Genomic DNA, 27,899 nt, shown 5'->3' on the forward strand with positions numbered 1-27,899 from the left:
CTAATTGAGTGTTTATATTATCAGTAAGGCTTTTGGTCAACAGTAGGGTATTATTAGTGAAGTTTCTGGGGAGTCAAAAGCGATATGAGGATTTTTTACTATGTGGAGGTGTGCACTCCTAACCCCCCTGTTATTCAAAGGTCAACTGTATTATATTATGCTATGTTTTAATATATATAGATTTCTTTTCTGAACCATTTGAAGACATGATGTCTCTTTATTTCTAAAGGCAAGTACATTCTTTTATGTAACCACAATATGGCTAGGTAAAGCAAGAAATTAACACTGATACCATGCTATTAGCTGATCTAAAGACTTTACTAATATTTTGCCAATTGCCCCGTAATATCCTTTACAGCAAAGAGAAAGGAAAAAGAAAAATGAAATAAAGAGAAAGAAAGATAAATTTTTTTGGTTCCAAATCACACATTACATTTGTCATGTTGAGACTTCTCTAAATCTAGAACAGTTCCTCATGCTTTGTTTTTCATGGCTTTGACATTTTTCAAAGATTACAGGCTGCTTGTCTTGTAAAATAATTCTGTTTGGGCTTGTCTGATATTTCCTTGTGATTAGATTAAGATCCACTAGTATCTTCCAAAAATTTCAGGACTATGGTTTTTTCCTAGGCCGTTTTAATATTCCAGGTCTGTGTTCTCTCTTCTCAGTGTGTAAGTGAAAAATTTTTAATAGTTTTTAGGGAACTTAATGGTTTAGGAAAAAATTTTTTTCAATTTTCAGACTTGTGAAGAGTTATGAAGTGATGTGTCCTCTTCATGATAATGCGCGTTTTTTCCATTACTGGTGGTGTTAACTTTGATCACTCATTTAAGGCCATGACTTTCAGGCTTCCCTATTGTAAATTTACAATTTCTCTCCCTTTACTATTAATAAGTATTTTGTGGGAGAGATACTTTGACACTAGGCAAAAAGAGTAGCCAGATAAAATACAGTTTAATTTTAATCGCAGATGACCATCGAATACTACCCTAATACAAGTATGACGCCTCCTCCTAAATTATTTCTCTAAAATTCAAATTTAATTGAGTGTCTTGTATTTTTACTTGCAAGATCTGGCAGCCCGGTAAGAACATACCCTGTTCCTCATCCAGTTGTTTTGACATCCACGGTGATCCGTTTTTCCTATGATTTTGCCAAATGGTTTCTCTCTAACTCCATCATTCTTCTATCTGCTTGTCTTTTTATCCACTTTTTACGCTGCCTGGCACACAGTAGGCGCGTTCAAGCAATGAATGAACCAACTCTCACTCGGGCCCGCCAGGCTTCCGTGACAGCCGCGGCGTCCCGCAGGGGCTTGCCTTCTTCCGCCAATCTCTACAGGCTACGGCGGCTTTCGAGCCTTCCGGGGCCTGCCGCTGGCTCTTCTTGCTCCAATCACAAGCAGGGCTTTCCTAGGAAGGGGCCAATGGGTGCGGGCGGGAGGCGGGGCCTGCCACGCGGCCGCAGTATAACTGCGCGACCCGCGCGCGCGCTTCTCTCCTGGCGCGGGACTCGGGGCGGGTCATGGCTGCTGTTTCCGTCGTGTCCACGTTGGCCATCCGGCTGCTCCGGCCCGCGCAGAGCTGCCGTCTCCGTCATCGCCCCTTCCACCTCTCGGTAGTTCGGTAAGGGGGTCCGGGAGCTGGGTCAGCGCTGAAAGCCGAGGGGAAGAGAGGGTGGGGTGCCGCCCGGGCTCCGGAGGGGCGCCGAGGGACGTTCTGCTGAGCATCTCTGTCCCGGGCGGTGACGGGGCGACGTGGCAGCCAAGCGCGGCCGCAGTCTGCGACCTGAGCGCTCGCTCCATGGAGTGGCTGATGCCCGGAGCCCGCCTTTCGGAGGGAACCGGTCTCCGCAGCCCCGGGGCGTCGCCCTCTCTCGGGGCCAGTCCGTGGGCAGGACGGGGCCCTATAGTGCGGAGCAAAGGCGCAGGCGGGCTCTGGCGCTCCCGGATTTACTACGTGGGACAGTGCGGAGGTTACCGGCCAGAACCCGCGGGCCGCCCTTGGCGGTGTTGCCGAGCCGCTTGGCCAAGCTTTGGGGCGCGTGGTGAAGGGCTCTGAATGAGTAGCGTTCGGTGCGCGTCGGGATCCTAGCGGCGGACCGGGTTGGTGCAGTCTGATGAAATCCCAGAGCCGGCTTGCTCGCCGGGTACCCGCTCTTCCCTCCTCCTTCGGGAGGTGGATGTGGCTCCTGCAGTTCTTCAAGCTGCCCCTTACCCTCCCAGGATAATAAATGTGCTGCGGTCACCAGGGCTTTGATGTGGTCCACCCGGAACTACTCATTGCCAGGCTGAGTAAGGGACAATTCCGGAGAGGAGAGAAAGAGCTCTCTGCTTGCATTTTCTTAGAGACGTGATAGGTTTTTCTTGATCTTTTTAGACCTCAAACTTCGATTCTTAAACCTAGGTTGAAGAGTCTTCTGGGGGTCCGTGATTTGTCTCCCTAAATCTGCGCGCTCTCTCGCCCATCTTTAGAGTTTTTGCATTGCCAGCGAGCTAAGCCTTGTAACAGCAGCCCCTTCTTTCATCCAGGCACTGCCCTAGGCTGTGTGAATTCAGAAATGATCTTAAGTCTTCTTTCCTAGTGGAACTCACCTGTCAAGGGGCAGAACCCGTGTGTACTTTCTACTCAGTGTAAAAAAAAAAAATGTTGGAAACATTGCCAAGGTGCTGTCGTAGCACAGAATGCGGATTAATGCGGGACCTTCTGGGCTTTCCTTGTTCTGACCCTGACCTGCCTTTCCAGCCCCATCCCTCATTACTGCTGTCTGTTCTCGCCCTTGCTCCTTTCCTGAGTTCTGGCCTTGTGTGCCTGTGGCTTTCATGATTGAAGACATTTGTAAAGATCTTCTAACTCATCATCTAGAAAACTGGACCAGTTCGTTCACTCTCCAGTAACAGATGCCCTCCTTTCACTAACGTTTCTGAATGAACGAGTAGGCTGCCACATCTCTGAAGGCAATACTGTAGTATTTATGGTTCCCTTTTATTGCTTTGATCACTGCTGCCTAGTAATTGTAAAACAGTAGTATCTTTTATGAGTATGCATGTATTCCTTTTGAGGGAGGAGGGTTTCAGGAACATAAACTCATGGTTGGAGAGAGTACTATAGTAGACTAGGGTATAGGGAAAAATGGACTTTGGAGGCTGGAGGCAGAGGTTGGTGTTTGAATCTTATTTCTACTGTCCTCACTTTCTCCTCTGTATATGAATTATTATAATAATCCCAAGGTAAATGAGAGTAATGCATGTAAAACTCTTAGCAAAATACCTAATGTTTAATAGATGTTAGTTCCATCCTTCTTTGTGTGTAATTAATTAGTAGATAACCAAACTCTTTTCCAGTATAACTTGATCATGAATTGTAAAATGGACCTGATCATTGTTTTTATGGAAAATTACAGTGCTCTAAGCTATTGAATTAGGAAGGCAAAAATGCTACTGAGTTGGATTTTAATTCTGATTTTTACTTGAACAGTCCTTGTGACTTTTTTCTAGTCTGTTCACTCATTTTATTCTCATTTGTCATCTTAATGAATTATTAAACACATCTGTGAAAAGCATCTAATTCCTACATAAGTGTAAGCTAATATAGTTAATACATTTTGGATTCCCTGTGGGACTGAGCTGAGCTTCTGTTTCTTTTGGAGTAGCAGTTACTTTATCTGCCCTTTGGCAGAAGAGATGATGGGAAATTAGGTAATGACTCTCTGGCAGGACTGTGTTTCAGATTTTGCAGAGTTGTATGTGCAGAGGAGGGCTAAAACAGCTGATATTACAGAAGATACTCATTGTGTTGTTGCTTTATTTTTGGTTCTTGTTGCTCTTTGACTTTTTTTTTTAAACCTAATTGGCATAACATCCAGAACCTGCCTTTGGGACTTGGAACACTGGGTTCTTCCAGAGCCCTGTGTTCTTAACTGTAGTAGATCATTCTTAACCCAAATGTGCTTCTACCATTTTGTCTAAGTTCATTGCTTTCAGTTTTGTTTTTTTTTTTAAATTTATTTATTTGAGAGAGGGAGGGAGAGGTGGGGGAGGAGCAGAGGAAGAGAGACAAGGGTGGAGCCTGACAGGGCCCTAGCACACAATCCTGAGATCAAGACCTGAGCTGAAGGCTGATGCTTAACTGACTGAGGCACCCAGGTGCCCCCTCGAAAGGAACTTTTTAAGGAAATGCAATTTAAGACTTTATTGAATATTTATATATGTGTATATGTTTACACACATATCTTTATGAGTAAGTAAATATATATATTATATATTAAGAATATGTGTTGTGTGTTTAAATCTAACCAAAGGAAGAGAGTAAGAAATTAATTTTTATTGAATATATATATGCCTTGCACTTTATATATGTTATTTTATTGAATATAAATCACTGTCGTAAGCTCTTTTAAAGTAATCTTTCATTTGGCAGCGTTCCAGGTTGGGAATATGTTTCTGGACTGGGACTATTCCCCAGGAGTGTTCCAGAGGTGTGTGTGTCCAAAGCCCTTTGAATGAAGTCTTCAACTCTAGTTCTAAAATAGATTTGCGAATGTTAACATGTTTTCAGTTCCTTAATATACCATGGGTATATGTGAAATGCTAGTATATATTTTATGCTCTGCTGCTTTCATTACACAAAATTTGGGTAAATGTACTGTTTGCTATAAAATTTTATCTTTTTAATATCCCCAAGAAACAAATACAAATTAATATAAAGTTTAGGTATAAAATTACTGCTTTATATCCAAGACATTTCAATCTGGTTCAAAGTAGGTATTTAATCTTAATGGAGAGGAAGCATGGAAGGTTTAAATGCTGTTGAAGCTTTAAAATTCCATTTTAATTAACAGTGGTCTTAAGAATGAATCATACCTGGGGCACCTGGCCAGCTCAGTAGGAGGAGCGTCCAGCTGCTGATCACAGGGTTGTAAGTTCAAGCCCCATGTTGAGCGTAGCGATTACTTGAAAATAAAATCTTAAAAAAAAAATGAAAAGAATGAATCATATCTGACCATACAAGATAACCAGTATCTTGGTGTTATCCCTAAGAATTAAATATGTTCTATAAGGGGAAATTTTTTCAGTATTTCATATAATTGTGTGTCTCCTTGGTCTTGAGGTTGAAGCATTCTTCAACCTCAAGAAAGGGGGACAGAAAGAAAACAAAAGGGAAAGACATTTCCGCTGAGACTTTTATGCTTAAGGAGCAGATGCTCATCCTACATTAAGTACTGGGAACTTTATTATAAGGACATATATGGAAATAAGAAAACCAGGAATGTTCTACATTAGAACCCAGGAAGAGCTGCATAAACAATCCTTATGGGGAAGAAGTGGTCTTTCAGAGATCAGAACATGGTTTTGGGAACTGAAGGTTCTTCTAGACCCTGAGTTTTCTCGTTGCCTCATCAGTAGCAGTTTCCTTATCTCTTGCTCTGTCCTACTTTGGGTGTCACTGCTCTGTCTCTACTTTTTTCTGAGAAAGACTCTTATCTGAGTCTTTCTCCTGCTCCTCCCACCAGCAGGTCCTCTATGGTTCTAGTGTGTGAATATGTTTCAGGGAGAAGCTCTTCCCAGTCTGGTTAACTACCACTGCCCCTTTGGCACTGAACTTATACATCAGCTGGACCTCTGGCCAGCCTAGAAATTGTCCTAGTGGCAGATACTCACTCCTGGTCTGTCAGATGTGGGCGGGTCACTGGGGTCCTGGGGTAGAGCACACTGCCACCCATGGGATGGAACCTCCTTCTTCTTACTGGGAATGTCTTCTCCAGGAGGGCTATGGGGAGCAATGGTAATTTTGAGGTCTGACCTTCCAGAACATAGTCTGTTGGTTTAATTGCATAACATAATTTATATATTTAGAAGCATCATAGAAATTAAAAGCCAATTGATATAACTGGGAAATGGTTCGAAATATATGGCTGGATGCTAATAACACAGGCAAAACACAAACTACAAAATTGTATATAAGCACATAGGAAACACCAACCTCATAGTGGTGACAGGTCAAATAAAACAATGCAAATTAAAACAATGGAAAACCTTTTTTGGGGGGGTCCTATCAATGTGTCAGTGATCAGGGGGCAGGATGGTATAGCGGTGAGAGCCTGGATTCTGGAGTCAGATGGCTGGATGGGAGAGCCCGCTTTGCCAAGTACTAGCTGGCACTCACCCTCTCCGCGCTTCAGGGTAATGATAGTAACTGTTTTAGTCAACTTTATCTTCCTAAACCTGCAGCTGGACACAGATTAACCACTTTGAAACTGCCCTTCAGATTTCCGTTGACAGTCAGTTTAGGCACCATGCATTTTAATTTACTCTTTAAGTTTGGGGTATTTAATAACTTTTTTTTTTTGGTAGTCCAATCTTTACTTTTCACAAAAATGTAAGCTTTTTGGTGGTGTGACTGTGGTTGCCTTTTGCAGAAATGAAGCTGTTGTCATCTCTGGAAGGAAACTTGCCCAGCAGATCAAGCAGGAAGTGCGGCAGGAGGTGGAAGAATGGGTGGCGTCGGGCAACAAGCGGCCACACCTGAGCGTGGTGCTGGTGGGCGAGAATCCTGCAAGTCATTCCTACGTCCTCAACAAGACCCGGGCAGCTGCAGAAGTGGGTATGTGTCACTCGCAGACCTGACTGCTGTCAGATTGCAGCTTATCTGAGACAAACTCCATTGGCAGTTGTGATTCTTTTCTTCTAATTAGAAGGCTCAAGCACAGGAGGCTAATGGCATTGAACTGTATGCAGAATGTGGTCATAAAGAAATCAGGCCTGGGGCACCTGGGTGGCTCAGTGGGTTAGGTATCTATCTGCCTTTGGCTCAGGTCATGATCTTGGGGTCCTGGGATTTAGCCCCATATTGGGTTCTCTGCTCAGTGGGGAGCCTGCTTTTCCTCCTCTTTCTCTGCCTGCCTCTCTGCCTACTTGTGATCTTTGTCTGCCAAATAAATAAATAAAATCTTAAAAAAAAAAAAAGAAATCAGGCCTATCGCCTGGGGAGGCTTATAGACTAGAATGGGAGTGGTTGGTACACGTGGTGTCTTCTGGAATATAAGCTAAATTCTGTCTTTAGTCTTAACATTGGATAAGTGACCTTGAACATGGTTTACATTTGCTTTCCTTGAGTAGTAATGAGAGTCTGGCTGAGGTGTTTGAGATTTGGTGAAGAGGTCTCAGTGATATGGCCTAGAACACCTAGGTTTGAAGGAAATGACTCTGACTTCTAGGAAATAGCTTTCGGCTTCTTTACCAACGGGGTCCAAAGCCAATTAAATCGTGCAGAGGTGGGCAACTAAGTGGCTCAGTTGGTTAAGCGGCTGACTCTTGATTTCAGCTCAGGGCATGGTCTTAGGGTCCTGGGATTGAGCCCCACATCAGGCTCTACACTCAGCAGGGAGTTGACTTGAGGATTTTCTCTCTCTCCCCCTCTGCCCCTCCCCCTGCTTGCATGCTCTGTCTTTAAAATAAATAAAAATACATCTTTAAAAAAATCATGCAGTGGTTAGAGTTTGGAATGCAGAAACTGAGGTTCTAGGTGATGGGAGGTTCGTGTTTGAGGTCTTGCTATACCATAGACTCTATGATGGTAGACCTGGGGTAGGTGGGCTTGGCTCTGCCTTTTCCTGCTCCTCTGTGGGTTGGTGGTATGAGTCCTAGATGCCCTTCCCTTCAGAAAGGCTGTGAAACCACTGGGGTGACTGGGCCATTGACCAGACCATGAGTCCTTGGTATCACTGAGGATTGAGGCCTCCTGCCCTTTGAAAAAGCTTTAGAACCTTTGAAAATGGCAAGCTGTGGCTTTTTAAGGCACTGGGAGGAAGCACAGTGCAGTGGAAAGAACATGGACTCCAGAACTGGAAGGACCGCCTTCATCACTATGTGGCTTGTGTTTCAATTTTGCTGAGCCTCCGTCTCCTTGTCTAAATTGAGGTTCATGAGGACAGTGTAGAAAAATGTAGCTAATTGTCAAGCCAATGTTCTCTATTGTGTATATTTGTGAAGTTACTTTTCTAGGTGCTTTGAGAACTGATCCAGGCTCTTTAGCTACCAGCGTTGGGCGTGATAACCTCTATGTTACAGTACCATGGCAGGCAGCATAGCATTGCTCATTAAATGCCCAGATTTCTTTTTTCTTTTCTTTCTAGATTTTTATTATTTATTTATTTGACAGACAGAGATCACAAGTAGGCAGAGAGAGCTGGGGGGGGTGGTAAGCAGGCTCCCTGCTGAGCAGAGAACCCGATGCGGGGCTCGATCCCAAGGCCCTGGGATCATGACCTGAGCTGAAGGCAGAGGCTTAACCCACTTAGCCACCCAGGCGCCCCGAGATTTCTTTTTTAACCTTGGAATTTTATCATAGGAATCAACAGTGAGACAATTGTGAAACCAGCTTCAGTTTCAGAGGAAGAACTGTTGAATTTAATCAATAAATTAAATAACGATGATGATGTAGATGGTCTCCTTGTTCAGCTGCCTCTTCCAGGTGAGTTTTGGACTCTATCACTTAGAATGATTTCTGAGGAGTAGAGGATACTTAGCTACTTTATATACCTGGCCTCTTATGGGTTTGTCTTAAAGGGGAGGTAAACTCAGGAGAGTGAATATTATTAGGTATGCACAGACCTACACAGAATACCAATTCTTTCTTGACTCGGGGTTGAGATCTTGATACAAAATGGCAGCAGAGGGAAGCAGCTGTAGAAGGGGATCCTGCCTTTGATATTGGCATTTGGCTTTGCTGGGTATGTATTCCTTCTGTGCAGATGAAGAAGTCAATCACGGAGGCAAGTCATGGAATAGGAACAGGTTTGCGTGATAAACCAGCTAAGCTAACCAGCAGGCGGTGCAAACTATGTGACAGTGACTTCAGGCTGCTGCTCTGCTCTCTGTTTTAGAGCACATCGATGAGCGGAAAATCTGCAACGCTGTTTCCCCAGACAAGGATGTGGATGGCTTTCACGTAATTAACGTAGGGCGAATGTGTCTGGACCAGTACTCCATGTTACCGGCTACGCCATGGGGTGTCTGGGAAATAATTAAGCGAACTGGTAGGTATATCCCATAGTTGTATGTCTGTGTTAGTATCATGAAACCAGTACTCGCCACTGGTAGCAGTGCCTACAGTCGCAGAGTGGACACTTGGGCCACACGTCCTCCAGTCCTGCCCCTGAAGCCCGCCTCTCCCTGCAGTTGCCTGTTTTGACTGTTTGCCTGTGTTGACTTTGTTGCTATTTAATCCAGAAGCCTCTGTAAAGGAAACATAAGGTTTCTTTGCGTTGATAATGCACACTCATGTAATATTTTGTAGCTTCCAGGGTCCTTTTCCTCATGTTCTTTTTGCCTTTAGGATGTGTAGCAAGTGATGGGACCTCCTTGACTGATGAAGCTTAGTAACTCCCTTGCTTATCATGGTCAGATTCATGTCCTAGGCCCTCTGTCTGCCTTCTTTGGTGCTCCTTCTAACATAGTCTAGCACTCTTTTCATGTAAATATATATATTTCTTCATAGGCATTCCAACCCTAGGGAAGAATGTGGTTGTGGCTGGGAGGTCAAAAAATGTTGGAATGCCCATTGCAATGCTGCTGCACACAGATGGGGCACACGAACGCCCTGGAGGTAAGGAAATGGCCTTCAGAAGAGTGTTCCCTGCTCGTTTATATGGGAACCTTCAGAAGGTGCCCTGTGTTTGTTAAACTTTGTATTTGCTGTAATTTTGTTAGCAGATATTTGGGGAGTAATCTTTGTAGGAGAAGCTGAACTCCTGTCACCTGAAACTTTATTTATATTCATTTATTAGGAACTAGTACGGAAATGGACATGCCTCGAATATATTTGAGTTTTGAGTGTAAGCATGGTTGTAGGCAATTAGATATTTTCAGTTGTGGCTTTGATAGTTGGAACTAAGAAACAGTTCATAGTAGCCCATCCTGTATCATTTGATAGAAAAATATCCTAGACCATTACAAAGGATTGACTTGATAAGACTATAAAATGTTATTATCTCAGGTTCTGATGATTTGTCTGAGAAAAAAGCTCATAAATCAGTTATCACATGTGATTATCATGACCTTACATGATTATTTCAGAAATAATGGCAAAACTAGGTATTTTTAGATACCTTTCAGTACACTTATTTTTTTAAACCTTGAATAATTCTAGTGCTATTTTGCTTAGGAAAGGTAAAATTCATGTAAGACTATTGAATAGGATAAGGAATAGATAAATTTAATTTTAAATGATCCCGAAGGGTAGAGTTAGGATGAGGGGATAAAGTTATAAGAAACTGGGTATTTACCCAAAGGTTACAAACATAGTGATCTGAAGGGGCACTTGCACCCCAATGTCCACAATAGCCAAACTATGGAAAGAGCCCAAATGTCCATTGACAGATGAATGGGTAAAGAAGAGGTGACATATATATATATAATGAACTATTATTCAGCCATCAAAAAAAAAAAAAAAGATCTTACTGTTTGCAATCATGTGGATGGAACTAGAAGGTATTATGCTAAGTGAAATAAGTCAGAGAAAGACATTTATCATAAGATTTAAGTCATGTGGAATTTAAGAGACAAAACAGGATCCTAGGGGACGGGAGGGAAAAATAAAATAAGATGAAATCAGAGAGGCACACAAACCATGAAAGACTTCTTGACTATAGAGAACAAACGGAAGGTTGTTGGAAAGGAGGTGGGGGGGGCAGGGGGATGGGGGGTGTAATTGGATGATGGCCACTTGTAATGAGCACTGGGTGTTATATGTATGTGATAAATCACTGAACTCTACTTCTGAAACTAATAATACACTCTATGTTAATTGATTGAACTTAAATTAAAAAAAAAAAAAAAAGAAATGGTATTAATTGCTGAAAAGTAGCTGGTACTTAGCTGTCCAGAATATATGGTACATGAATTAAGTCAGTTACTTTTTCAGGGATGGTGAATTTCTAAAATGGGTTGCCTGGTTCTAATCCAGTTTCAGTTTTGATTCAGAAATCAAGACATGTATTTTTTAATCCCTAGGTGATGCCACTGTTACAATATCTCATCGACACACTCCCAAAGAGCAACTGAAGAAACATACAGTTCTTGCCGACATCGTGGTTTCCGCTGCAGGTAAGAACCCCAGGGAGGCGGGGGAGGCCTCACCTCAGACGGGTGAAGAGCGACTGCTTGGAATTTGCCTGCCTTCCTGCCACCCTATTCGCCATTCTTCTAGCCGTGGTACTGTATGCGGCCCATAAAGATGAGGAGAGAACCGTGTGTGCGGTGTTGGTTTCTGGCTTTCCAGTCTTGACCTGATGGGTGAATGTTACTTCAAAACCTCTGAATATGTCTGTTTACTGTATGAAGTTTCAATGGTTCCTTGGCTAATGGTTTTTACAGGTTTTCATCAAACAAGCTAATTAGTAAGCCTCTGATAAGTAGAATCTTCCTAGTGATCATTCCTCTCTGGTTTGCAGGCATTCCAAATCTGATCACAGCAGATATGATCAAGGAGGGAGCTGCAGTCATCGATGTGGGAATAAATAGAGTTCAAGATCCCATCACTGCTAAACCCAAGTTAGTTGGAGATGTGGATTTTGAAGGTAAATGATAAAATTTTCTTAAAATATAAAATCAGTAAATAGTACCTTTAATGGACATTTAGGACAGATCATTTACTTTTAACTTACGTTACTCTTGGGGCACCTGGGTGGCTCAGTTGGTGGAGCATGTGTCTCTTGATCTCAGGGTTGTGAGTTTGAGCCCCATATTGGGGGTAGAAATTACTTAAAAGAAAAAAAAAAACAATTACTGTGGTAATTCAAAATGTAATCCACGTGAATTAAGAGAAACTTAATTTACAATCATTCTAGGACCACTTTAGTTGTTTATATCATAAAATTATGGGGACCAGGTATAAACTTTTCAGGGAGGTGTTTACTCTTTTCTTAAGGTTACTTCATAATTCAAGTGACTTCATCACTTTCAACAAGTCTGAAAATTTAATGAATTGACTTTCTGAAACCACTGAGTCTCCTAGAAGGTGTTACAGATTTATCGTTTTCACATTGAGGGGAGAGATCACAGACCTGGCATGTTAAAAATGATCCAGGAAAGAGCCACATTCCTGGATTTTGAAATATACTAGTAGGTTTCTCCTTTCAGTTCTTAAGCTATCATGTTTATCTCAATTTTAGGTGGGTTAACCTATTTCTAGTTTTCTATTTCTAATAAAGCAACCAGACGCAAGCCTAAGTATCTAAGTATTTTTCCTTTAAGATTAGGTTAGAAAAAATCTTACTTCTCACTTTCCAGAAAATTACTTTGCTTTGGTGCTTGGGCAAACAGTATAGTTAAATAAATATAGTCAAATAATAGCAAATAAGAGAGTAAAAGTAAGAAAATGATGTAGGTAGGTATTAATTGGTAATGTGTTAATATTAATAATATAATAATTATAGTTATATCTCACATATAGTTAACTCCTTGAGGTTTTTCTTTCTAAACTGATTTAATTTATTTGACAGAGATCACAAGTAGGCAGAGAGGCAGACAGAGAGAGTGAGAGGGAAGCAGGCTCCTGCTGAGCAGAGAGCCTAATGCGGGGCTCCATCCCAGGACCCTGAGATCATGACCTGAGCCGAAGGCAGAGGCTTTAACCCACTGAGCCACCCAGGCGCCCCCTAAACTGATTTAATATGAAGGAAAAGTTTGGATGGTAAATTATAGGTCATTTAGATGTATAAATATTCATTGAACAACTCTTATTACATGAATGTTCTTTTTTTAGTATATTCGAAAGCCTTTTCTCCTAAGTGATATAGATATGACTTATTTTTTAATGAGTTTGAGGCTTACGAAGGTGCTTATGTATATTCTTGGTTTTTCTTTGGATGCTTCTTCCATGGTACGTTAAGATGCATACATTTCCTTTGCCAAAATTAAGGCAGAGCATATCCGTCTTGTTTCTATGTAGGAGTCAGAAAGAAAGCTGGTTACATCACTCCAGTCCCAGGGGGTGTTGGTCCCATGACTGTGGCAATGCTGATGAAGAATACCATTATTGCTGCAAAGAAGGTGCTGAGGCTTGAAGATCAGGAAGTATTGAAGCCCAAGGAGCGTGGAGTAGCAACTAGTTAACTGTTGCATCTTCTGTCACAAATATCACTCCAAGCCAGTCCAAGAGGCAAAACAGGCCAATAGAAATGCAATATTTTTTATTTATTTTACTGAAATGGTTTAAAATGATGCTTTGTATTTATTGAAAGCTGAACTGGGTGGGCGTCTGTGTGTGTGTGGCTCTGCCGTACCTCACCACGGAGCAAGCCGGCCTCCGGCTAGGTCGTCTGAGCCGGCCAAGAGAAGCACTTCACCTGGTGACAAACGGGGAGGACATCGCCCCAGTAAGATCGGGTGCTTAATTTGTCAGGCCACTTCAGTTAAAATTTGCCTTTTCTAGGATTGCATTTCCCAAGTGCTATTCCAATAAGAGTTGATACTCACTTTAGGTTCTAAACCTTTTGAGTTCAACTAGTCAAACCAAAGGAAAAATGTTGCTAGAGAAAATTAGGGAAAAAGTCAAAAGGAAGAAATGATAATTGAGTAGAAAAAACATTACTGTAATTTACATATCTATAGTATGTAAAACTACATGTGAATGGTGTCCTGAGTTGTCATTCCGTGGCTTAGTCATTGGGAAAATATTTAGGGTAGTTCCACGTGCTGTCAGTCCTCGTCCTATGTGTGTTTATTCATGAGGCTTTCCCATGTTCCTCTAAGGTTTAAAGACTTATTTTATAGATTATTTGTGTGTTGTCGTATTTGGCTTTTCCTCTATCCTTAAAATTCACTGTTACATCTTTGTACTCTTGGGGGTGTCTGTATTGGTTTCCTCGGGATATCTTGAAACCTATTTTTGAAAAACAAAACTTGGGCTTGATAATCATTAGGATTAGGGCAGCCTGTTTAAGTATGCAACTTACTTTTCCACCAAAGACTTGTTAGCAGCTGCCTGCTTTTTCTCTGATGTACCTGTTGGCTTTCCCCAATGGGTTTTTGAGAACTTGAGTTCATATTGAATTTAATCAGACTTTCTGATTAAAAGGGGTTTTTGTTTGTTTTGCCTTTTTTTTTTTTTTTTTTTTTAAATAAAACACTTCTGACTGGTGTGGAATGAGTTCTGCAAAATACTGTATCTTCCCGCCTCTGTTCTAGTTTTGACCTAATCATAGTTAATCTTTCTGGTTGGATATAACAGATGTCAGTATTCCTATATTTGGTAGCCCCTAATCCTATGCCTTAAACAAAATGCTGTGGAGAAACCAGTCTAGTCCTTTCAGTCTGATGTCCCACCAGGTTGTGCCAAGCTGGGAGCTTAATCTGCAAGATTCATTTAAGTGGTTAGGCTTATTCCGGGTGTTTTCTAAACCATGAAGTTGAATTTACACACTGTTGGATTTACAGAGGACTTCTTGACGTGCCTGCTCCCTGCTTTCTATACAATTATTTTTTCTTTTTCAATGTGTGTGTTTGATTTGACAGATTGGAAGGTATTTGCTGGGCACAGTTTGAGGCTGGGATAGGTCCCTGTGTATTCTCTCTTCTCTACCACGGTTGAGTATTTTGGGGAGGTGGGATGAGAAGGCAAGCGGGGATGTAATTTGGGTAGACAGGTCCTCCTACTCCAGGCAGCTTGAGGTGGAAAGAAAGAACAACGGGGAGCTGACTTCTTCCTTGCTCTTCTGCCAGCTGACTTTACTCTTTTGATAGTTTCCCGGGTATGAAAGAGGATAGTTTGCTGGAGATGTTTTTGTGAGCGAGATTCAGCTCATGTCCATATCCCATGTTTGCTGACTAAATTATTAAACATGGAGCAAGATGAGCAGACAAGATTAAGTTTTATTGAATTATAATTACAAGTGGAAAGAACTTCTGACCTACCACATGGAGAAGTAACAATATGTCAACCTGTTAAGAGCCGTCAAAATTAAAATGTTCATGTATATACAAAATATAAATGACCTATAAGGTGAAAATTACAGTGATCAATTTACAACAACAACAAAATTAACATTGTAGTTTCCAACTTGTTTGATTAATCAAGCACATTTATTCTTAATCCATAACATTTCTACAGTTCAGTTTGGACAAAGTACTATTGGAAATCTACCATCTTTTAAAACTGAAATGTTAAGGGTCAATTGTTAGATCTTCCAGGATTGGTGCAGCTGAAGATAGAGAATTTATCCTTAAATTCAAGTGATCGTTCTGGGTTAGAGAGCAGCTAAGTCATTTTGCTGCGATCAGTACAAGCAGGAGAGGTATAGGGCTTTCTCTCTTGACAGTATCCCTTAGAAGGGAGCTCTGAGATTTAACTTAACACAGTTTTCTAGGGACCAGGCACTGTATGAAGCTCTGAGGATTGCAGGCGCAATTGGCTGTCCTCATACCCAAAGTGTTAATCATCTAGTATCGTTTGTCTTTAAAAAACAGAAAAGAGTGAAGAAGAAAAGCACCTGCTTTGGTCACCGTGAGTAAATGTAGTAACTAACCAAAGTGATTTCCTCAAGATTGAAATCCGCAGTAGTTTTAGAGAAAGTAAATGTCAGCTGCACTGTGGCTGTCAGGCACATAGTGGGTGTTAAATAAACAAGGTTGGTGTTAAGTGGGGATTAAAGATAGACTGATAAGTTTTGTGAGGACAAGGTTTGCTTCCTTATTAATGACTTAATCTATCCAACTTCCAATCATTCCTTTAAAGTACTAACCTTTTTTTTTTTTTTTTTAAGATTTTATTTATTTATTTGACAAACAGAGATTACAAGTAGGCAGAGAGGCAGGCAGAGAGAGAGGAGGAAGCAGGCTCTCCGCGGAGCAGAGAGCCCAATGTGGGGCTCGATTCCAGGATGCTGGGATCATGACCTGAGCCGAAGGCAGAGGCTTTAACCCACTGAGCCACCCAGGCGCCCTTAAAGTACTAATCTAATACTGCAAAGTTATAATCTAATATTTTACATTAGCACTGCCTAACATGCAGGGGTCCAGTGGATGGGAGTTTGACTTTGGGAGCAAGGTCATTGGAAACTTGGAGGAAGGACCAAGCCGAGAGTAGAAAGAAGTCTTATTCTGATTGTGAAAAACCAGTGATACTTTAAAGGATAAAACCAGTGATAATTTAAAGGATCATTTTGTGGACATAATGTGGTTGGGAGTTTCATTTTAACAAAAACAATTTTATTTTGAAAACATTTGCCTGCTCTCATGCATTGGTTTTCCATTAGTAGACTTTGGGCACTGGCTTTTCAGTCTGGGGAAGCTCCAGTCACACTTCTGTCCTGGCCCTGGGCCTAGAGCCCATGCAGGTGGCGCAGATTTGCTGTAGGAGCTTTAAAAAGCTGCGTGAGATGGGAAGATGAGATAGGGCATTTTATGTATTTCTTAGTATGTCAAGTTGCAGAACAAATTTTCCAACTTTGGTCTTTTGAAGTATGAGCATTTTAATGGTTTTTTTCAAGACCTTCTAGATATTTTAAAAATCTAAGCTTAAAAAAAAAATCGAACTGGTATTTGTTTCAATAAAAATTTACTATTGCTCCCTTTATCTTAGCTATATTTTGGGAGGCAAGAATCGTTTTCATTTCAAGAAATGTTATAATTTCTATCCTGGACTGCATTTTAAAATAAGGTATTATGTTTATATTGGTTGTTTTTTTATAACTACAGAAAGAAGGAGACAGCTTTGCACGTAAGTAGTAGTTTTCACCCATATATCAGTTTCCTAGCAAGTGGAATGACTCCGTCTGCTCAGCAAATAGGGAAACCGGCTCAGAGAAGTTCAAGGGCCTGACCCAGGCCTCACAGGGAAGATGCAACCGTGTCCTCCCACAGTGAAGATGAAGCCCTGTCCAGGGGCAGCTGCATCCTAGAGGGTGGTCTCGCCGTCAGTCTCTCTTCCATATTTGTCCACGTCTGTGAGGTCACAGTCGGACTCCATCTCTATCTTCACCTGTGGCACCATGAACACGGGGCTCTGTGAATAGTTGAAAGCAGGCGAAGCTGGACAGGAAATTCTGAAGTGCAACGTGATACTGAATGAGAAAAAGAGGGAAGGGAGAGTGATTGATCCAGCACTCAGTGTTTTCCATGCTGTCCTCCAGAGCCAGGCTCTAAAGCAAGTCGTTTTGTCCTTGCTGATGAACTCTTAATGTCATGGCAAGGAGCCGCAGCCTCTGCTTGGCCTTCACTGTGCTTTGCTGAGGTAGTCTCGCCAGGAGTCTCTGCCCGGTCTTCACATGACCACCAAGGTGAACTTTTGGGATCAACCGTGTAAGGGATAGAATTCAAGCTCCTTAGTTTGGCCAGTCAGGGCCTTTTATGTTTGCCCTCCTGGTTACTTCTAGTCTGACCGCCCGTCCAGCCCAGCAGTCCTCGCCATGTGTCTATTTTCAAATGGTATTTCAGGCATGTGCCCACTGCCTGAAATGCCCTTCTTTTGTCACTTTTCTTTATTCTGTGTACCTGGCAGTCTCCTAGTTATCGTTCTTGGTCTTTCCAGATAAGGCAGATCCCTCCCTTAGATGCTGCTTTCTCTTACGTGTACTCCCTTGTTCTCAGCACATGGAGCTGTATGTCTTTGTTCGTAGGCCTGTCTCTAGGCTCCCAGGGATTAAGCATCATGCCTGGTAGACCTCAGATGCTTAATCTTCGTTCAACTAGATCATGTTGTTGAGCCTTTTCCTTCCTGAAATGGAATCCTGTTCAGTGCTCTCTGGTCCCCCCTACTTCCAGAGCTGGTAAAACACCAGTGTAGCTGTACCAAGTTTGTATTGGAGATGCCCCACCCTGGTCCATGTTTTCTCTCCATGGACTGAAATTGGAGCAGTTAGAGGTTCAATTTGGTGTAGGCTACTTAAAACTAAGAAGTTGGGATAGACTGCTTTTCTCCCAACACCTTTATATCTAAAACTCGGTGGCATTCATGTGATGGTGTAGGGACCCTGACCGGGGAGATGGGATGAGAAGGCAGGCAGGGATGTAACTTAGCCCTGTGACACTCCTGGGCTAGAGTGGCCTTGGGTTCACTACTTAGTGGGGTTCGTTTCGGGGTTTCTCTTCTCATCTTGGCAATGTGGTAACAGCTTTGACTTCTAACTCAGATGATCTCATGCATGTTTTCTAAAATCTCTTGGATGAGTGCATCTAAATCTGGAGGTTTATCTCCCTATAGGCTTGGGATAGACTATGCCTTGCTCATGTGTGATGTAGTACAGTGATGCCCATCCAGGTTAGGGCACCATGTAGGAGCACCCTACTGTCTTCCCCAGTAACAGCTGAGGCTGACTTTCTTGCCCCTGGATTTCTCTTCCGTTTTTGAGCCCTCCTTGTTTTCAGTCATCAAGTTGTTCACTCTTTTCCTGACTTCTCATTAAGAACACTAAGGTATCACATTTGGCACAGGGAGCCCTGGAAACGGCCGGGAATTTTTTTTTTTTTTTTTAAAGGAAGCTCTATACCCAACCTGGGGGTTGAACTCACAGCTCTGGGATCAGGAGTCGCACACTCCACTTAATCTTTGATATTTAATTAGGCTTCTGACCTTTGCTAATTAACCATGCTGTTCCTTTATTCCACATAGTCCTGGAGAACCTGGTGGTATGATCTTCGGGCTCATTTATCCTGGCATTCAGTAATACATGCTTAAGTCATGTGTAGTTTTTCTCTGTTGTTTTTTTCCCCAGTGTTTTTAATTGTACATAGCATTCTGTGATTCCTTTTCTAAAGTAGAACACCTTTGTGTACTGTAATCATGTTATGTCAGTAAGAGGACAGATTTGTTACTTGGTGCCAATAATCAGGTCCAACCCCCTCTGTCTCCCAAGATGGACAAGCAAAGGCCTTTTCCGGAGACACTGGCTAACCTGGAAAATTAGCCCCTCCGCCTTCCTGGCCACTGCTTAGTCTCTTCTCTAATACCCAAGGAGTCTACTTCATGGCCATTACCTTCGGTCGAGTTCTGAGTCACTGAAGGACGAATCAGAATGAGTAACTCCAACTGGAAGATCTTTTTCCTGGCAGGAAAATTAAAACATCAGTTGTGGAGCCGGTGTGAGGATGATACTGGAGAAGACCTTTCTCCAGTGCTTCCCTCTTGTCTTCCTCTTCTCCAATCCCCACAGCCAACACTACGCAGGAGGAAATCAGGGGCCTCATGGGTGGCTTCTGGCTCAGTTACTCCTTTCCCAGAGGGCTCTCAGCCAAGATAGGTGGGTGTGGGGCAGGGCCAGGGCAGAGTGAGAAAGGGTGATGAAAGTATACAAATGGGAAGGAGAGTTAGCAATTAAAAAAGAAGAGGTACCAATGATGGAGAGAGTGATGGGAAGCCCCTCAAGGAATCCCCTGGTAGAATCTTAATCTGGGCCTTTTAGGAAAGTGGCAAGCCCTATGCTAGGAACACCAAGGTTGGGACTCAAGTGGGAACTTCCTGATTACTCCAGAGATAGGCTATGGTTTTGATAACAGGACTGTCCTCTGGTAGGGAACCAAAGCTGTGAGGGCGTAAAGGCAGCTACAGAACCCCACAGGATCTTTGTAAGCAATGCTTTCAGGCAGCCTCCCTTTCAGCAGGAGGAAGGTGCTCGTTGTTCATACTGAATCACAGCCCAACCACTACGATCTTCCCTGCTAATTTATGATCCAGATGCGATGCTACCTGTTTCTCTAAAGGGAACAACTCAGCTTGGATTTGAACCCTCAATCATTTTCAACAACCACTGGAAAACATGGGAGGCTCAATGGGTCATGTGGATTGATGTGGTCTGAAACAATTCAAGGGAGGGCCTGGTGGCACCACAGGCCTCTGGAGGCACCAGGGGAAAGGAAGGAATGAGGGGCTTTGCCTAAATGGACGTGAAGCTTGATCTCAGGCACCTGCAGGGTTTGACTTGGGGATTCCATTGGTTGAAGTCCGAATCCTTGGGGCCCAGTTCTCACTGAACTCTGCCTACCACAGGAGTCCCCTAGCATCTAAGACCATTAGGTCCCCCTAAGTGAAAGATGGAAATTCCTTGGAGGAAGAGGTGGAGAATTAGTAGTAAGTAGGAAGGGAGAGACACCATGTGTTTACTTACTGGCAATGCAGTGGATACCATTTTGGGGATCTGATTGGACACTTTCCATGGGAATCTTTATAACTGAGGGAGAAGGGAACTGGGGCTGGAGAGAAATAGTGGGAAAAGCTGATAAACACCACTAATAAACAGCTTTCACTTTCTTGCCAAGATGGAAAATACACGCATCCACAATGTGCCAACCACCATCCTCTCTACGTCCAGTCTAAATGGGGTGCTGCAAACACTGTGGGGTTCACTGAGGGGGTGATCTTAGCCTTTTGTCCTAAACAGGACAGAACTGTTCCAGGAACATTGATCAGAAGAGTGTCAACTATCGTAGTAAGCGGTCTCTCAGAAGTGCATCTCACACAATAGCTGGTGTTGCTGTAAAGACGTGTAAAATGAATTTGTGCAAATTGAGTCCCATTTTTTCATTGAATGTATCATGCTTTTCCCCAACCCTGGAATAGTTCCTGGCACGTGGTAGCCACTCAAATATTTATTGAATGAATCAATGAAAGAGTAAGTACTTGTCTTTAAAAGGCACTTAGACTCTGTTTCTTTGTTCTCAATGCCTGTCCTTGAAAACCATCTAAATCATCAATGAAAAACATGAATGAATGATGGGCCTCTTCCTACTTGGAAGAGGAAAGCAGTTAAGGACCAGGGGAGTTTGGGTCTATCACTACCATCAGAAGATGGTCTGACTGCCACCAGTCAGCAAGGATTTGCCTATGAACTTGGATCTACAAAAAGCAAAAATCACTAGAAGAGTTGCAGGTGGATGCAGGAATGTGGGTTCCGGTCAGACCCAGAAGAATGGGAGCCAGGTGTGTTGCTAGATGGCATGGGCAGCTTAGCATGTTGGAAGTGATCAAAGTCAGGACAAAGGGTACCTAGGGAGCTCACTTGGTTAAGCATCTGCCTTCAGCTCAGGTCATGATCTCAGGGTCCTGGGATCAAGCCCCACATGGGGCTTCCTGCTCAGTGGGGAGTCTGCTTCTCCCTCTAATTCTGCCCCTCTCCCTGCTCTTGCTCTCTTTCTCAAGTGAAAAAAAATTTTTTTAAATAATATATATATATATATTTTTTTTTAAAAGTCAGGAACAATCTTCTTAATTCTCTTTTAGACATTTAGCCATATGTCCATCTCAGGTGAACCTCTTCCATTTTGGAGGATTGTTTCATTGTCTCTAATGAGCACTTGAACTAGGTGATCTTTCTGCTTCACATTTTGTGACTTACTCTTAGTTCTGGACTGGCTTCCTGTCTGTTGACTCCGAGTGCTTTAGGAGTGGGATGGGGAGGAAGCATGAGAGGAAAAGATGGGGCAACCAGGTGGTCCCCAGAATCTGGGGAATGTAGCCATTCTCCTTTCAGTGAGGACATTTGCCTCTTTCCCCACCTTCTTGCCTAATACACCAGGGGCAGGCCAAACAAACCTTGTTCCTAGTCCTTCCACCTGTCTAGGAGTCCAATCTACTAACTGGTGTCCATCAGACTCTTCCCCTGAGACCTGTTCCATTCTTTGGAGGTTAGTCCTAACCTCCCCCATGATGGAGCCAGGTCTTCTGCCCTGTCCCATCAAGAACCTGAACTGCTGTTGGTAACAGCCCTGGGAGCTCACAGAATTGGGAGTGAATGGATGTGACAACCAGCCTTTCCCTGGGTTGGGGGAGGGGTTCATTCTGAGGCTATTCCCACAAGCAGACAAACTCTCAGCACCCCACACCAACACAGGCAGAAGACTCAGCTCATCCCGACTAGGACCAGGTGATCACAGCTGGCCACCTGAGAGCCCACCCTCTTCCTGGCCTGGGCAAAAATGGAGGGAGGGTCTCTCCATCGTTTCCCTCAGCCCTGGGCTCACATCCTCCCCACCTCCTCGTCACTGTCCTCATGGGCCCCTTTCCTTCTCTTCTTTTTATCTGTCTCCTTCTTCTCCTTTTCTGGAAGGATGTTGTCAATCCAGGCCAGATCATGCTGGGAGAAGATGAGGTCCAGAAGTCTTCGAACGATGATTAGGCCCAGGATCTGTGGTGAGAGTTAAGAGAAAACCCTGAGATCAAGGCCCCAAACTCAGACATTGTTTTTTCTCCCTCAGTCAGCTATGTTTAGGGACTTCCCCTGGTATCTTTGGAGCCATCTCAGAGCTCCGACAAACCATCATTTACCACCTGCCCATCTTGGCTCCTCTCAACTGGCCTTTTCCTCAGTTGAGTGGCAAAGCCTACCATTGAGCTGGGGGATAGAGTCTGTGACAGCTGAAGTGGGGAGCCAGGCAGAGACCGAGGGCTACAGAACTACTACAGTTATTCTTTAAATCAGTGATCCTCAAACTTGAGCTTCCATCAAAACACCCGAAGGGCTTGTTAATCCATATACTGCTGGGGGACCCCCCCCAGAGGTCCTGAGTCAGCGGGTCTGGGGCCTGAGAATCTGCATCTCTAACAAGTCTCCAAGGAAATGTTGGTACTTCTGGGTCAGAGATCATGCTTTGAGGCCCACTGTCCCTCTGTCCCTATTTCTGAGGGCTGCCAATCTCTGTTAACAAGTATAAAGTATGGGGTGCCTGGGTGACTCAGTGGGTTAGGACATCTGCCTTCAGCTCAGGTCATGATCACAGGGTCCTGGGATCGAGCCCTGCATTGGGCTCTGCTTGGCAGGGAGCGTACTTCCTTCTCTCTCTCCGCCTGCTTCTCTGTGATCTCTGTCTGTCAAATAAATAAATAAAATCTTAAAAAAAAAAACAAGTATAAATAAAGTACACTGAATAACATGTTCTGGAATATTGGGAATTTTTACAGTAAAATCTAGAAAATGTGGTTCTGCTCAGCATACACAAAAAGGGGAAAAATGTGTGCTTTAGGGAAGGATTAAATATTGGCCTTTTAATAATTAATTCCATGGGCCCAGGGTAACTAGTTATAAATACTATTCCTTCACTACCAAGAACAGGCCACTAAATGAAGTCAGGAAGAAAACGAGCCAGCTGGATTTAACTCTGGTTCCTCACTGACCAGCTTCTTGGGAGCAAGCAGAGCTCGAGAGCTGGACAGATCTGAGTCTTAAAAATCCTGGCTCTGAAAACAAATCAGTGGTTGCTAGGGAGGGGCAGGGGTAGGAAGAGGCACGGTCTGCACAGAAATGGCCTGGCAGACGTGCCTGGGTGGCTCTGTGGGTTAAGTGTCTAACTCTTGATTTCAGCCCAGGTCGTGAGATTGAGCCCCTGGTCAGGCTCCATGGAGCCTGCTTAAGATTCTCTCTCTGCCCCTCTCCCACTTGCTCCTGCGGTTGCACATGTGCTTTTTCTCTCTCTCTCAAAAAAAAAAAAAAAAAAAAAAAAAAAAAAGTCACGAAGGAATTTTAGGTATGACGGAACTGTTCCGTATCATGACTGTGGTTGTGGAACCACTAATCTGAACGTTTGTCAAAGCTCAGAACCACAGAGTGAATTTGGGTCACACACACATGTTCTCTGAGCCTCAGTTTTTTTTTTTTTTTTTTAAAGATTTTATTTATATATTTGACACAGAGCGAGCACAAGCAGGGGTAGAGGGAGAGGGAGAAGCAGGCTCTCTGCTGAGCAGGGAGCCCGATGTGGGGCTCGATTCCAGGACCCTGGGATCATGACCCGAGCCAAAGGCAGTGGCTTAACTGATTGAACCATGCAGGTGCCCTAGAGCCTCAGTTTTCTCACCTGTAAAATGGGGTTAAGAATAGTATTTTTAAGGCTGCTGTGGACTAAATGAAACAAGGCTCCACACATGCTAATTCTGACTATAATTTCCTTTCCTTTTCCCTTTTGGGGAATGGAGGATCCATTTCCCATGCCCTGGAGTGGTCGTTCTCAACCTTGACTGCACATTTATGCTCACCTGCAGAGTTAACTACAGACACCAATGCTTGGGTTTCCCCAAGAGATACCAATTTAATTGATCTGGGGTGAGTCCTGGGCACACAGTTTTAAAAAGCTGCCAAGTGAGTCTGATGGTCACCCAGGGTTGAGAATCCCATGTAGGCACATTTCAGATCCCACCTCTGTGTTCTCACTCCGGCCGCCAGTCCAGCCCTGCAGGCTTTCCCCACGCATTAGCCCCCAGGCTCCCACACTGTCCCCCTGCTCCCCCCTCTCTATCTGGCCTGGACTCATGACCCAAATCTCTTGTTCTGCGCTTGCCTCTGTGACCTGGAGAGTGTCAAGCCATCTGCACCAGCAGATGGCCCCGCTGGGGACGCCTGCCCAGGCCCAGTCATCGCAGTGGGCTGGGGAGCCCATGCCACCTTACCATGACCGGGAAGATGATGGCGGCCACCGTGGACTTGAGGATCCAGAGCACCGCCAGGCAGAGGATCTGTACCAGAGTGAAGAGGTGGATCCGGCGCAGGGGCACGTGCCGCAGGAAGGCGTGGTCTGGCTGGTGCTTGGCCGGCATGAGGAAGAGCTTGCAGCGTTCCCAGAACTAGCGGAGAGCGCTAGGCTCAGCCAGCAGTGGGGACCCTGGTGGGAGGTGGCCCTGCTGGGGGTTGGGACCAGGGAAGGCGGGAGGTGGTGGGGTCTCATAGGAGGTAGCCCCTTGTCTGGACTAAGAATGCCCAGGATGGGGGCTGCAGGTCTAGGAGGACACTTTGGGAGCCCTTCGGGGAGGAGGTCTGGGCCCTGCCTGCGAGTACGGCCCTGCAGCTGGCCGCACAGCCACACGTGAACCCTGCCCCCAAAATGCAACTAACTGCAACACGAAGATATCCAAGACATCTGGTACACCCTGCTAAGTAAAGAACAACAAAACGTTTTCTTCTGCTTAGAGAAGAAGAGAGTTGTAGTGAAATGCTCATTGGACTCCGCCCCATCAGGGTGGGAATCCTGAGCCTGTTTCCTCTACACAGAGTTTATTACAGAACACCTATGAAGGGCCTGCTGTAGTGAGTTGACTTGGCACAAAGTACATGGTAGTATCTTTATCACCGTTATTTCTCCACTGAAGTGGGAAAGCGAGCACTTGGGGTTTCGGGAATATGGCAGCTGACATGGAGAGCTGACTCGGGTCAGAGTAGCCTGGGTCTGGGTGGGGTGGTGAGAACCTTACCTGGATGCCGTTGAGGGAGGCCACGCCCATGTAGAGGAAGACTCCGTACAGCACCGGCAAGGGAATGTACTGAAACCGGAGAGAAGCAGAGCTTTGGATTGGGCCTCTGCTCCTGCCCAGGCTGTTGGCCTCCCTGTTCTGTATGACGGCATCTGCCAGGTCACAGAGGGGGCCTGGCCTGCCTTGCCTTTCCCCAAGCCAGGTAGGAGCTAGTGTTTAGGGGAACTGAGCCTCTGACAGCAGATCTGGAGCCTGTGTGGGTGGGGAGGGCTTCCCTGCCCCCTTTTCCCTGTGCAGTGGCTCCCCCAGCCCGACCACCCTGTTGCCCTGCTCCTGTCCCTGCCAAGGCCCTGGGGCTTGACTGAAGACACACCTTCTGGAACACGGGAAAGCTCCACAGAAAGCCCTCTGCTGATTCTTGTCAGATTCTCTCCCCTTCCAGCCCCAGCTGAGGACCCCCCACAAAGCAGGACTGCTCTGGGGACCTTTATTGACCTGACCTCCATCAGCAGAGAGTATGTGCAGATTAACAAAAATTATACACCCTACATAATCGGATTAGAAAGCAAAACAGATGTGTATAGGCAAACCAACCACCTCTAATTGCCAACTACCTGCTAATGGTTTGGTGGGCATCCTTCTTTTCTGATCATGCTCACAGGTAGTTTGTTAGCTTTTTTAAAATATAGAACCATATCACTCATACTGTTCTACGATCATCACTGTGACTCTTTAGGAGCCTTTTGAGGCATTTCTTCACTGTCTCTCTAAGCTGTGTTTCTGTTTCTTTCAACCACCTCCTCCCCAATTTTTTTTTCTTTTTTTGGAGAGTGTGTGTGTGTAAGAAATCTGCAGGGGGAGGGGGGGAGGGCAGAGGGAGAGGGAGAGAGAGAATCTTAAGCAGACTCCATACTATGCCCAGCATGGAGCCTAATGTGGGGCTTGATCTCACAACGCTGAGATCATGACCTGTGCTGAAATCAAGAATTGGGCGCTCAGCCAACTGATCCAGCACCTCCTCGTCCTTCCCTTTTTCTGCCTCTTTGACATGTGCCACTGTGAACAAGGGTCTGCTTTGATTCCACGGTGGTCATATTGGAACATGTAGGCAAATACAGTCAACTTTATTTATTTTTAATATTTATTATTTGATAGAGAGATAAGGAAGACAAGCGGGGCGGGGGGAGAGAACCAGGCTCTCCACTGAGCAGAGAGCCCAATGTGGGGCTCCATCCCAGGACCCTGGGATCGTGACCTGAGCTGAAGGCAGATGCTTAATGATTGAGCCACCCAGGTATCCCTGTGCTCAACTTTTAGATGCCACTTAGGATGGATGTCCATAAATCCTACCAAATAAGTAACCTCTTTTATCATAAGTTAGACTGGCCTCATTTTTTTTTTTTTTAACAGAAACCATGATTTGGACCCATATGCTATAAACCTCAATCTAAGACATCTGATCTTAAAGAAGGGAAATATGGCCACTGCATCATTCCATTTGTACATGGCTTATGAGATTTTTTGACTAATTATGAAACAAAGTAAAAATTACCATGAGCAACACAGTCCTAATCATTCTCAAAGTGTGGGAGCAATTGAGAGAGAAATAAAATCTTACAAATTTCAGATAGCTTAAAACTTCCCTTTGGGTGGGAATGTAAGCGGGTGCAACCACTCTGGAAAACAGCATGGAGGTTCCTCAAAAAGTTGAAAATAGAGCGACCCTACAATGCAGCAATTGCAGTACTGGGTATTTACCCTAAAGATACAGACGTGGTGATCCGAAGGGGCACGTGCACCCCAATGTTTATAGCAGCAATGTCCACAAATAGCCAACCTATGAAAAGAACCTAGATGTCCATCAACAGATGAATGGATAAAGAAGATGTGGTATATATATACAATGGAATACTATGCAGCCATCAAAAGAAATGAAATCTTGCCATTTGCCATGATGTGGATGGAACTAGAGGGTATTATGCTTAGCGAAATAAGTCAATCATATGATCTCCCTGATATGAGGAAGTGGAGATGCAACGTCTTGGGGTTTTGGGGTATAGAAGAATAAATGAAACAAGATGGGATGGGGAGGGAGACAAACCATAAGAGACTCTTAATGTCGCAAAACAAACTGAGGGTGGCTGTGGGGAGGGGGGTAGGGAGAGGGTGGTGGGGTTATGGACATTGGAGAGGGTATGAGCTGTGGAGTGATGTGAAGTGTGTAAACCTGGCAATTCACAGACCTGTACCCCTGGGACTAATACATAAAATGTTTATAAAAAATTTTTAAAAATTATTTAAAAAAAACAAACTTCTCTTTGGACCTGATGAGGAGAACTGCACTGAGTCATAGAGAATTTGCAGTTACCAGTGCCTGATCAAAAAGTCATGCATTAACCCTAGGAAATTATCTCCAGTCTTGTCATTTGCAGGTTTAAGCAGTGTTCTCAGCAAACCCCAAAGGTCCATGATATCACACTGACAAGTGATGGGGCTGTGATCTAGAATTGGAGATTAATCCATACAAATCTTCCTTGGATCCCCCAGAAAGCCCTTTTCAAACAGTAATGAAAGAGAAAATAGAAAAAAGGTGCCTTGAATGTTAGATATCTACTCTCTGTTGGAGGAGTTGACAACGATCACAGTTCCACAAATGTAAGGACACTTCCCATATGACTTGAAGCTGAGACCATGAGAACAACTCATGGGGCTCAAAGAGGGGGCTTTTCA

General features: G+C 44.0%; 2 protein-coding genes across 6 annotated transcripts in view; one reads left to right on the forward strand and one right to left on the reverse strand.

Moving 5' to 3' along the window:
• Window positions 1-1,480: 1,480 nt before the first annotated feature.
• Window positions 1,481-14,147, forward strand: MTHFD2 (methylenetetrahydrofolate dehydrogenase (NADP+ dependent) 2, methenyltetrahydrofolate cyclohydrolase). The gene is made up of 8 exons (XM_059188111.1): window positions 1,481-1,625; window positions 6,418-6,602; window positions 8,349-8,471; window positions 8,884-9,036; window positions 9,498-9,605; window positions 11,012-11,104; window positions 11,452-11,577; window positions 12,951-14,147. The coding sequence occupies exons 1-8, from the start codon at window positions 1,525-1,527 to the stop codon at window positions 13,112-13,114; spliced, it is 1,053 nt and encodes a 350-aa protein (XP_059044094.1). The 5' UTR covers window positions 1,481-1,524; the 3' UTR covers window positions 13,115-14,147.
• A 705-nt stretch (window positions 14,148-14,852) lies between these two features.
• The window catches only part of SLC4A5 (solute carrier family 4 member 5), a 107,560-nt gene continuing 94,513 nt past the window's right edge, over window positions 14,853-27,899 (reverse strand). For 4 of the 5 annotated variants that reach the window (XM_059188097.1, XM_059188101.1, XM_059188099.1 and 1 more), the window contains 5 exons: window positions 25,170-25,238; window positions 24,372-24,545; window positions 21,964-22,116; window positions 18,974-19,041; window positions 14,853-17,061 (listed from right to left, as the gene is read on the reverse strand). In XM_059188097.1, coding sequence (XP_059044080.1) covers window positions 16,896-17,061; window positions 18,974-19,041; window positions 21,964-22,116; window positions 24,372-24,545; window positions 25,170-25,238 — 630 coding nt within the window. In that variant the 3' untranslated portion in view covers window positions 14,853-16,895. Of the gene's footprint in view, window positions 17,062-18,973; window positions 19,042-20,100; window positions 20,186-21,963; window positions 22,117-24,371; window positions 24,546-25,169; window positions 25,239-27,899 lie in introns of all 5 variants that reach the window. The other variant, XM_059188098.1, reaches the window with a different exon arrangement.

The sequence above is a fragment of the Mustela lutreola genome, chromosome 9 (assembly GCF_030435805.1).
Source record: "Mustela lutreola isolate mMusLut2 chromosome 9, mMusLut2.pri, whole genome shotgun sequence".
NCBI classification, from domain to species: domain Eukaryota; kingdom Metazoa; phylum Chordata; class Mammalia; order Carnivora; family Mustelidae; genus Mustela; species Mustela lutreola.

What these genes read in the sequence shown, in the direction of transcription:
- MTHFD2 (XM_059188111.1), top strand. Translation starts at nt 1,525, where the DNA reads ATGGCTGCTGTTTCCGTCGTGTCCACGTTGGCCATCCGGCTGCTCCGG. An exon ending in TGTTCAGCTGCCTCTTCCAG is followed by an intron (nt 8,472 to 8,883) that starts GTGAGTTTTGGA and finishes TCTCTGTTTTAG; the next exon opens with AGCACATCGATGAGCGGAAA. An exon ending in GGCACACGAACGCCCTGGAG is followed by an intron (nt 9,606 to 11,011) that starts GTAAGGAAATGG and finishes TTTAATCCCTAG; the next exon opens with GTGATGCCACTGTTACAATA.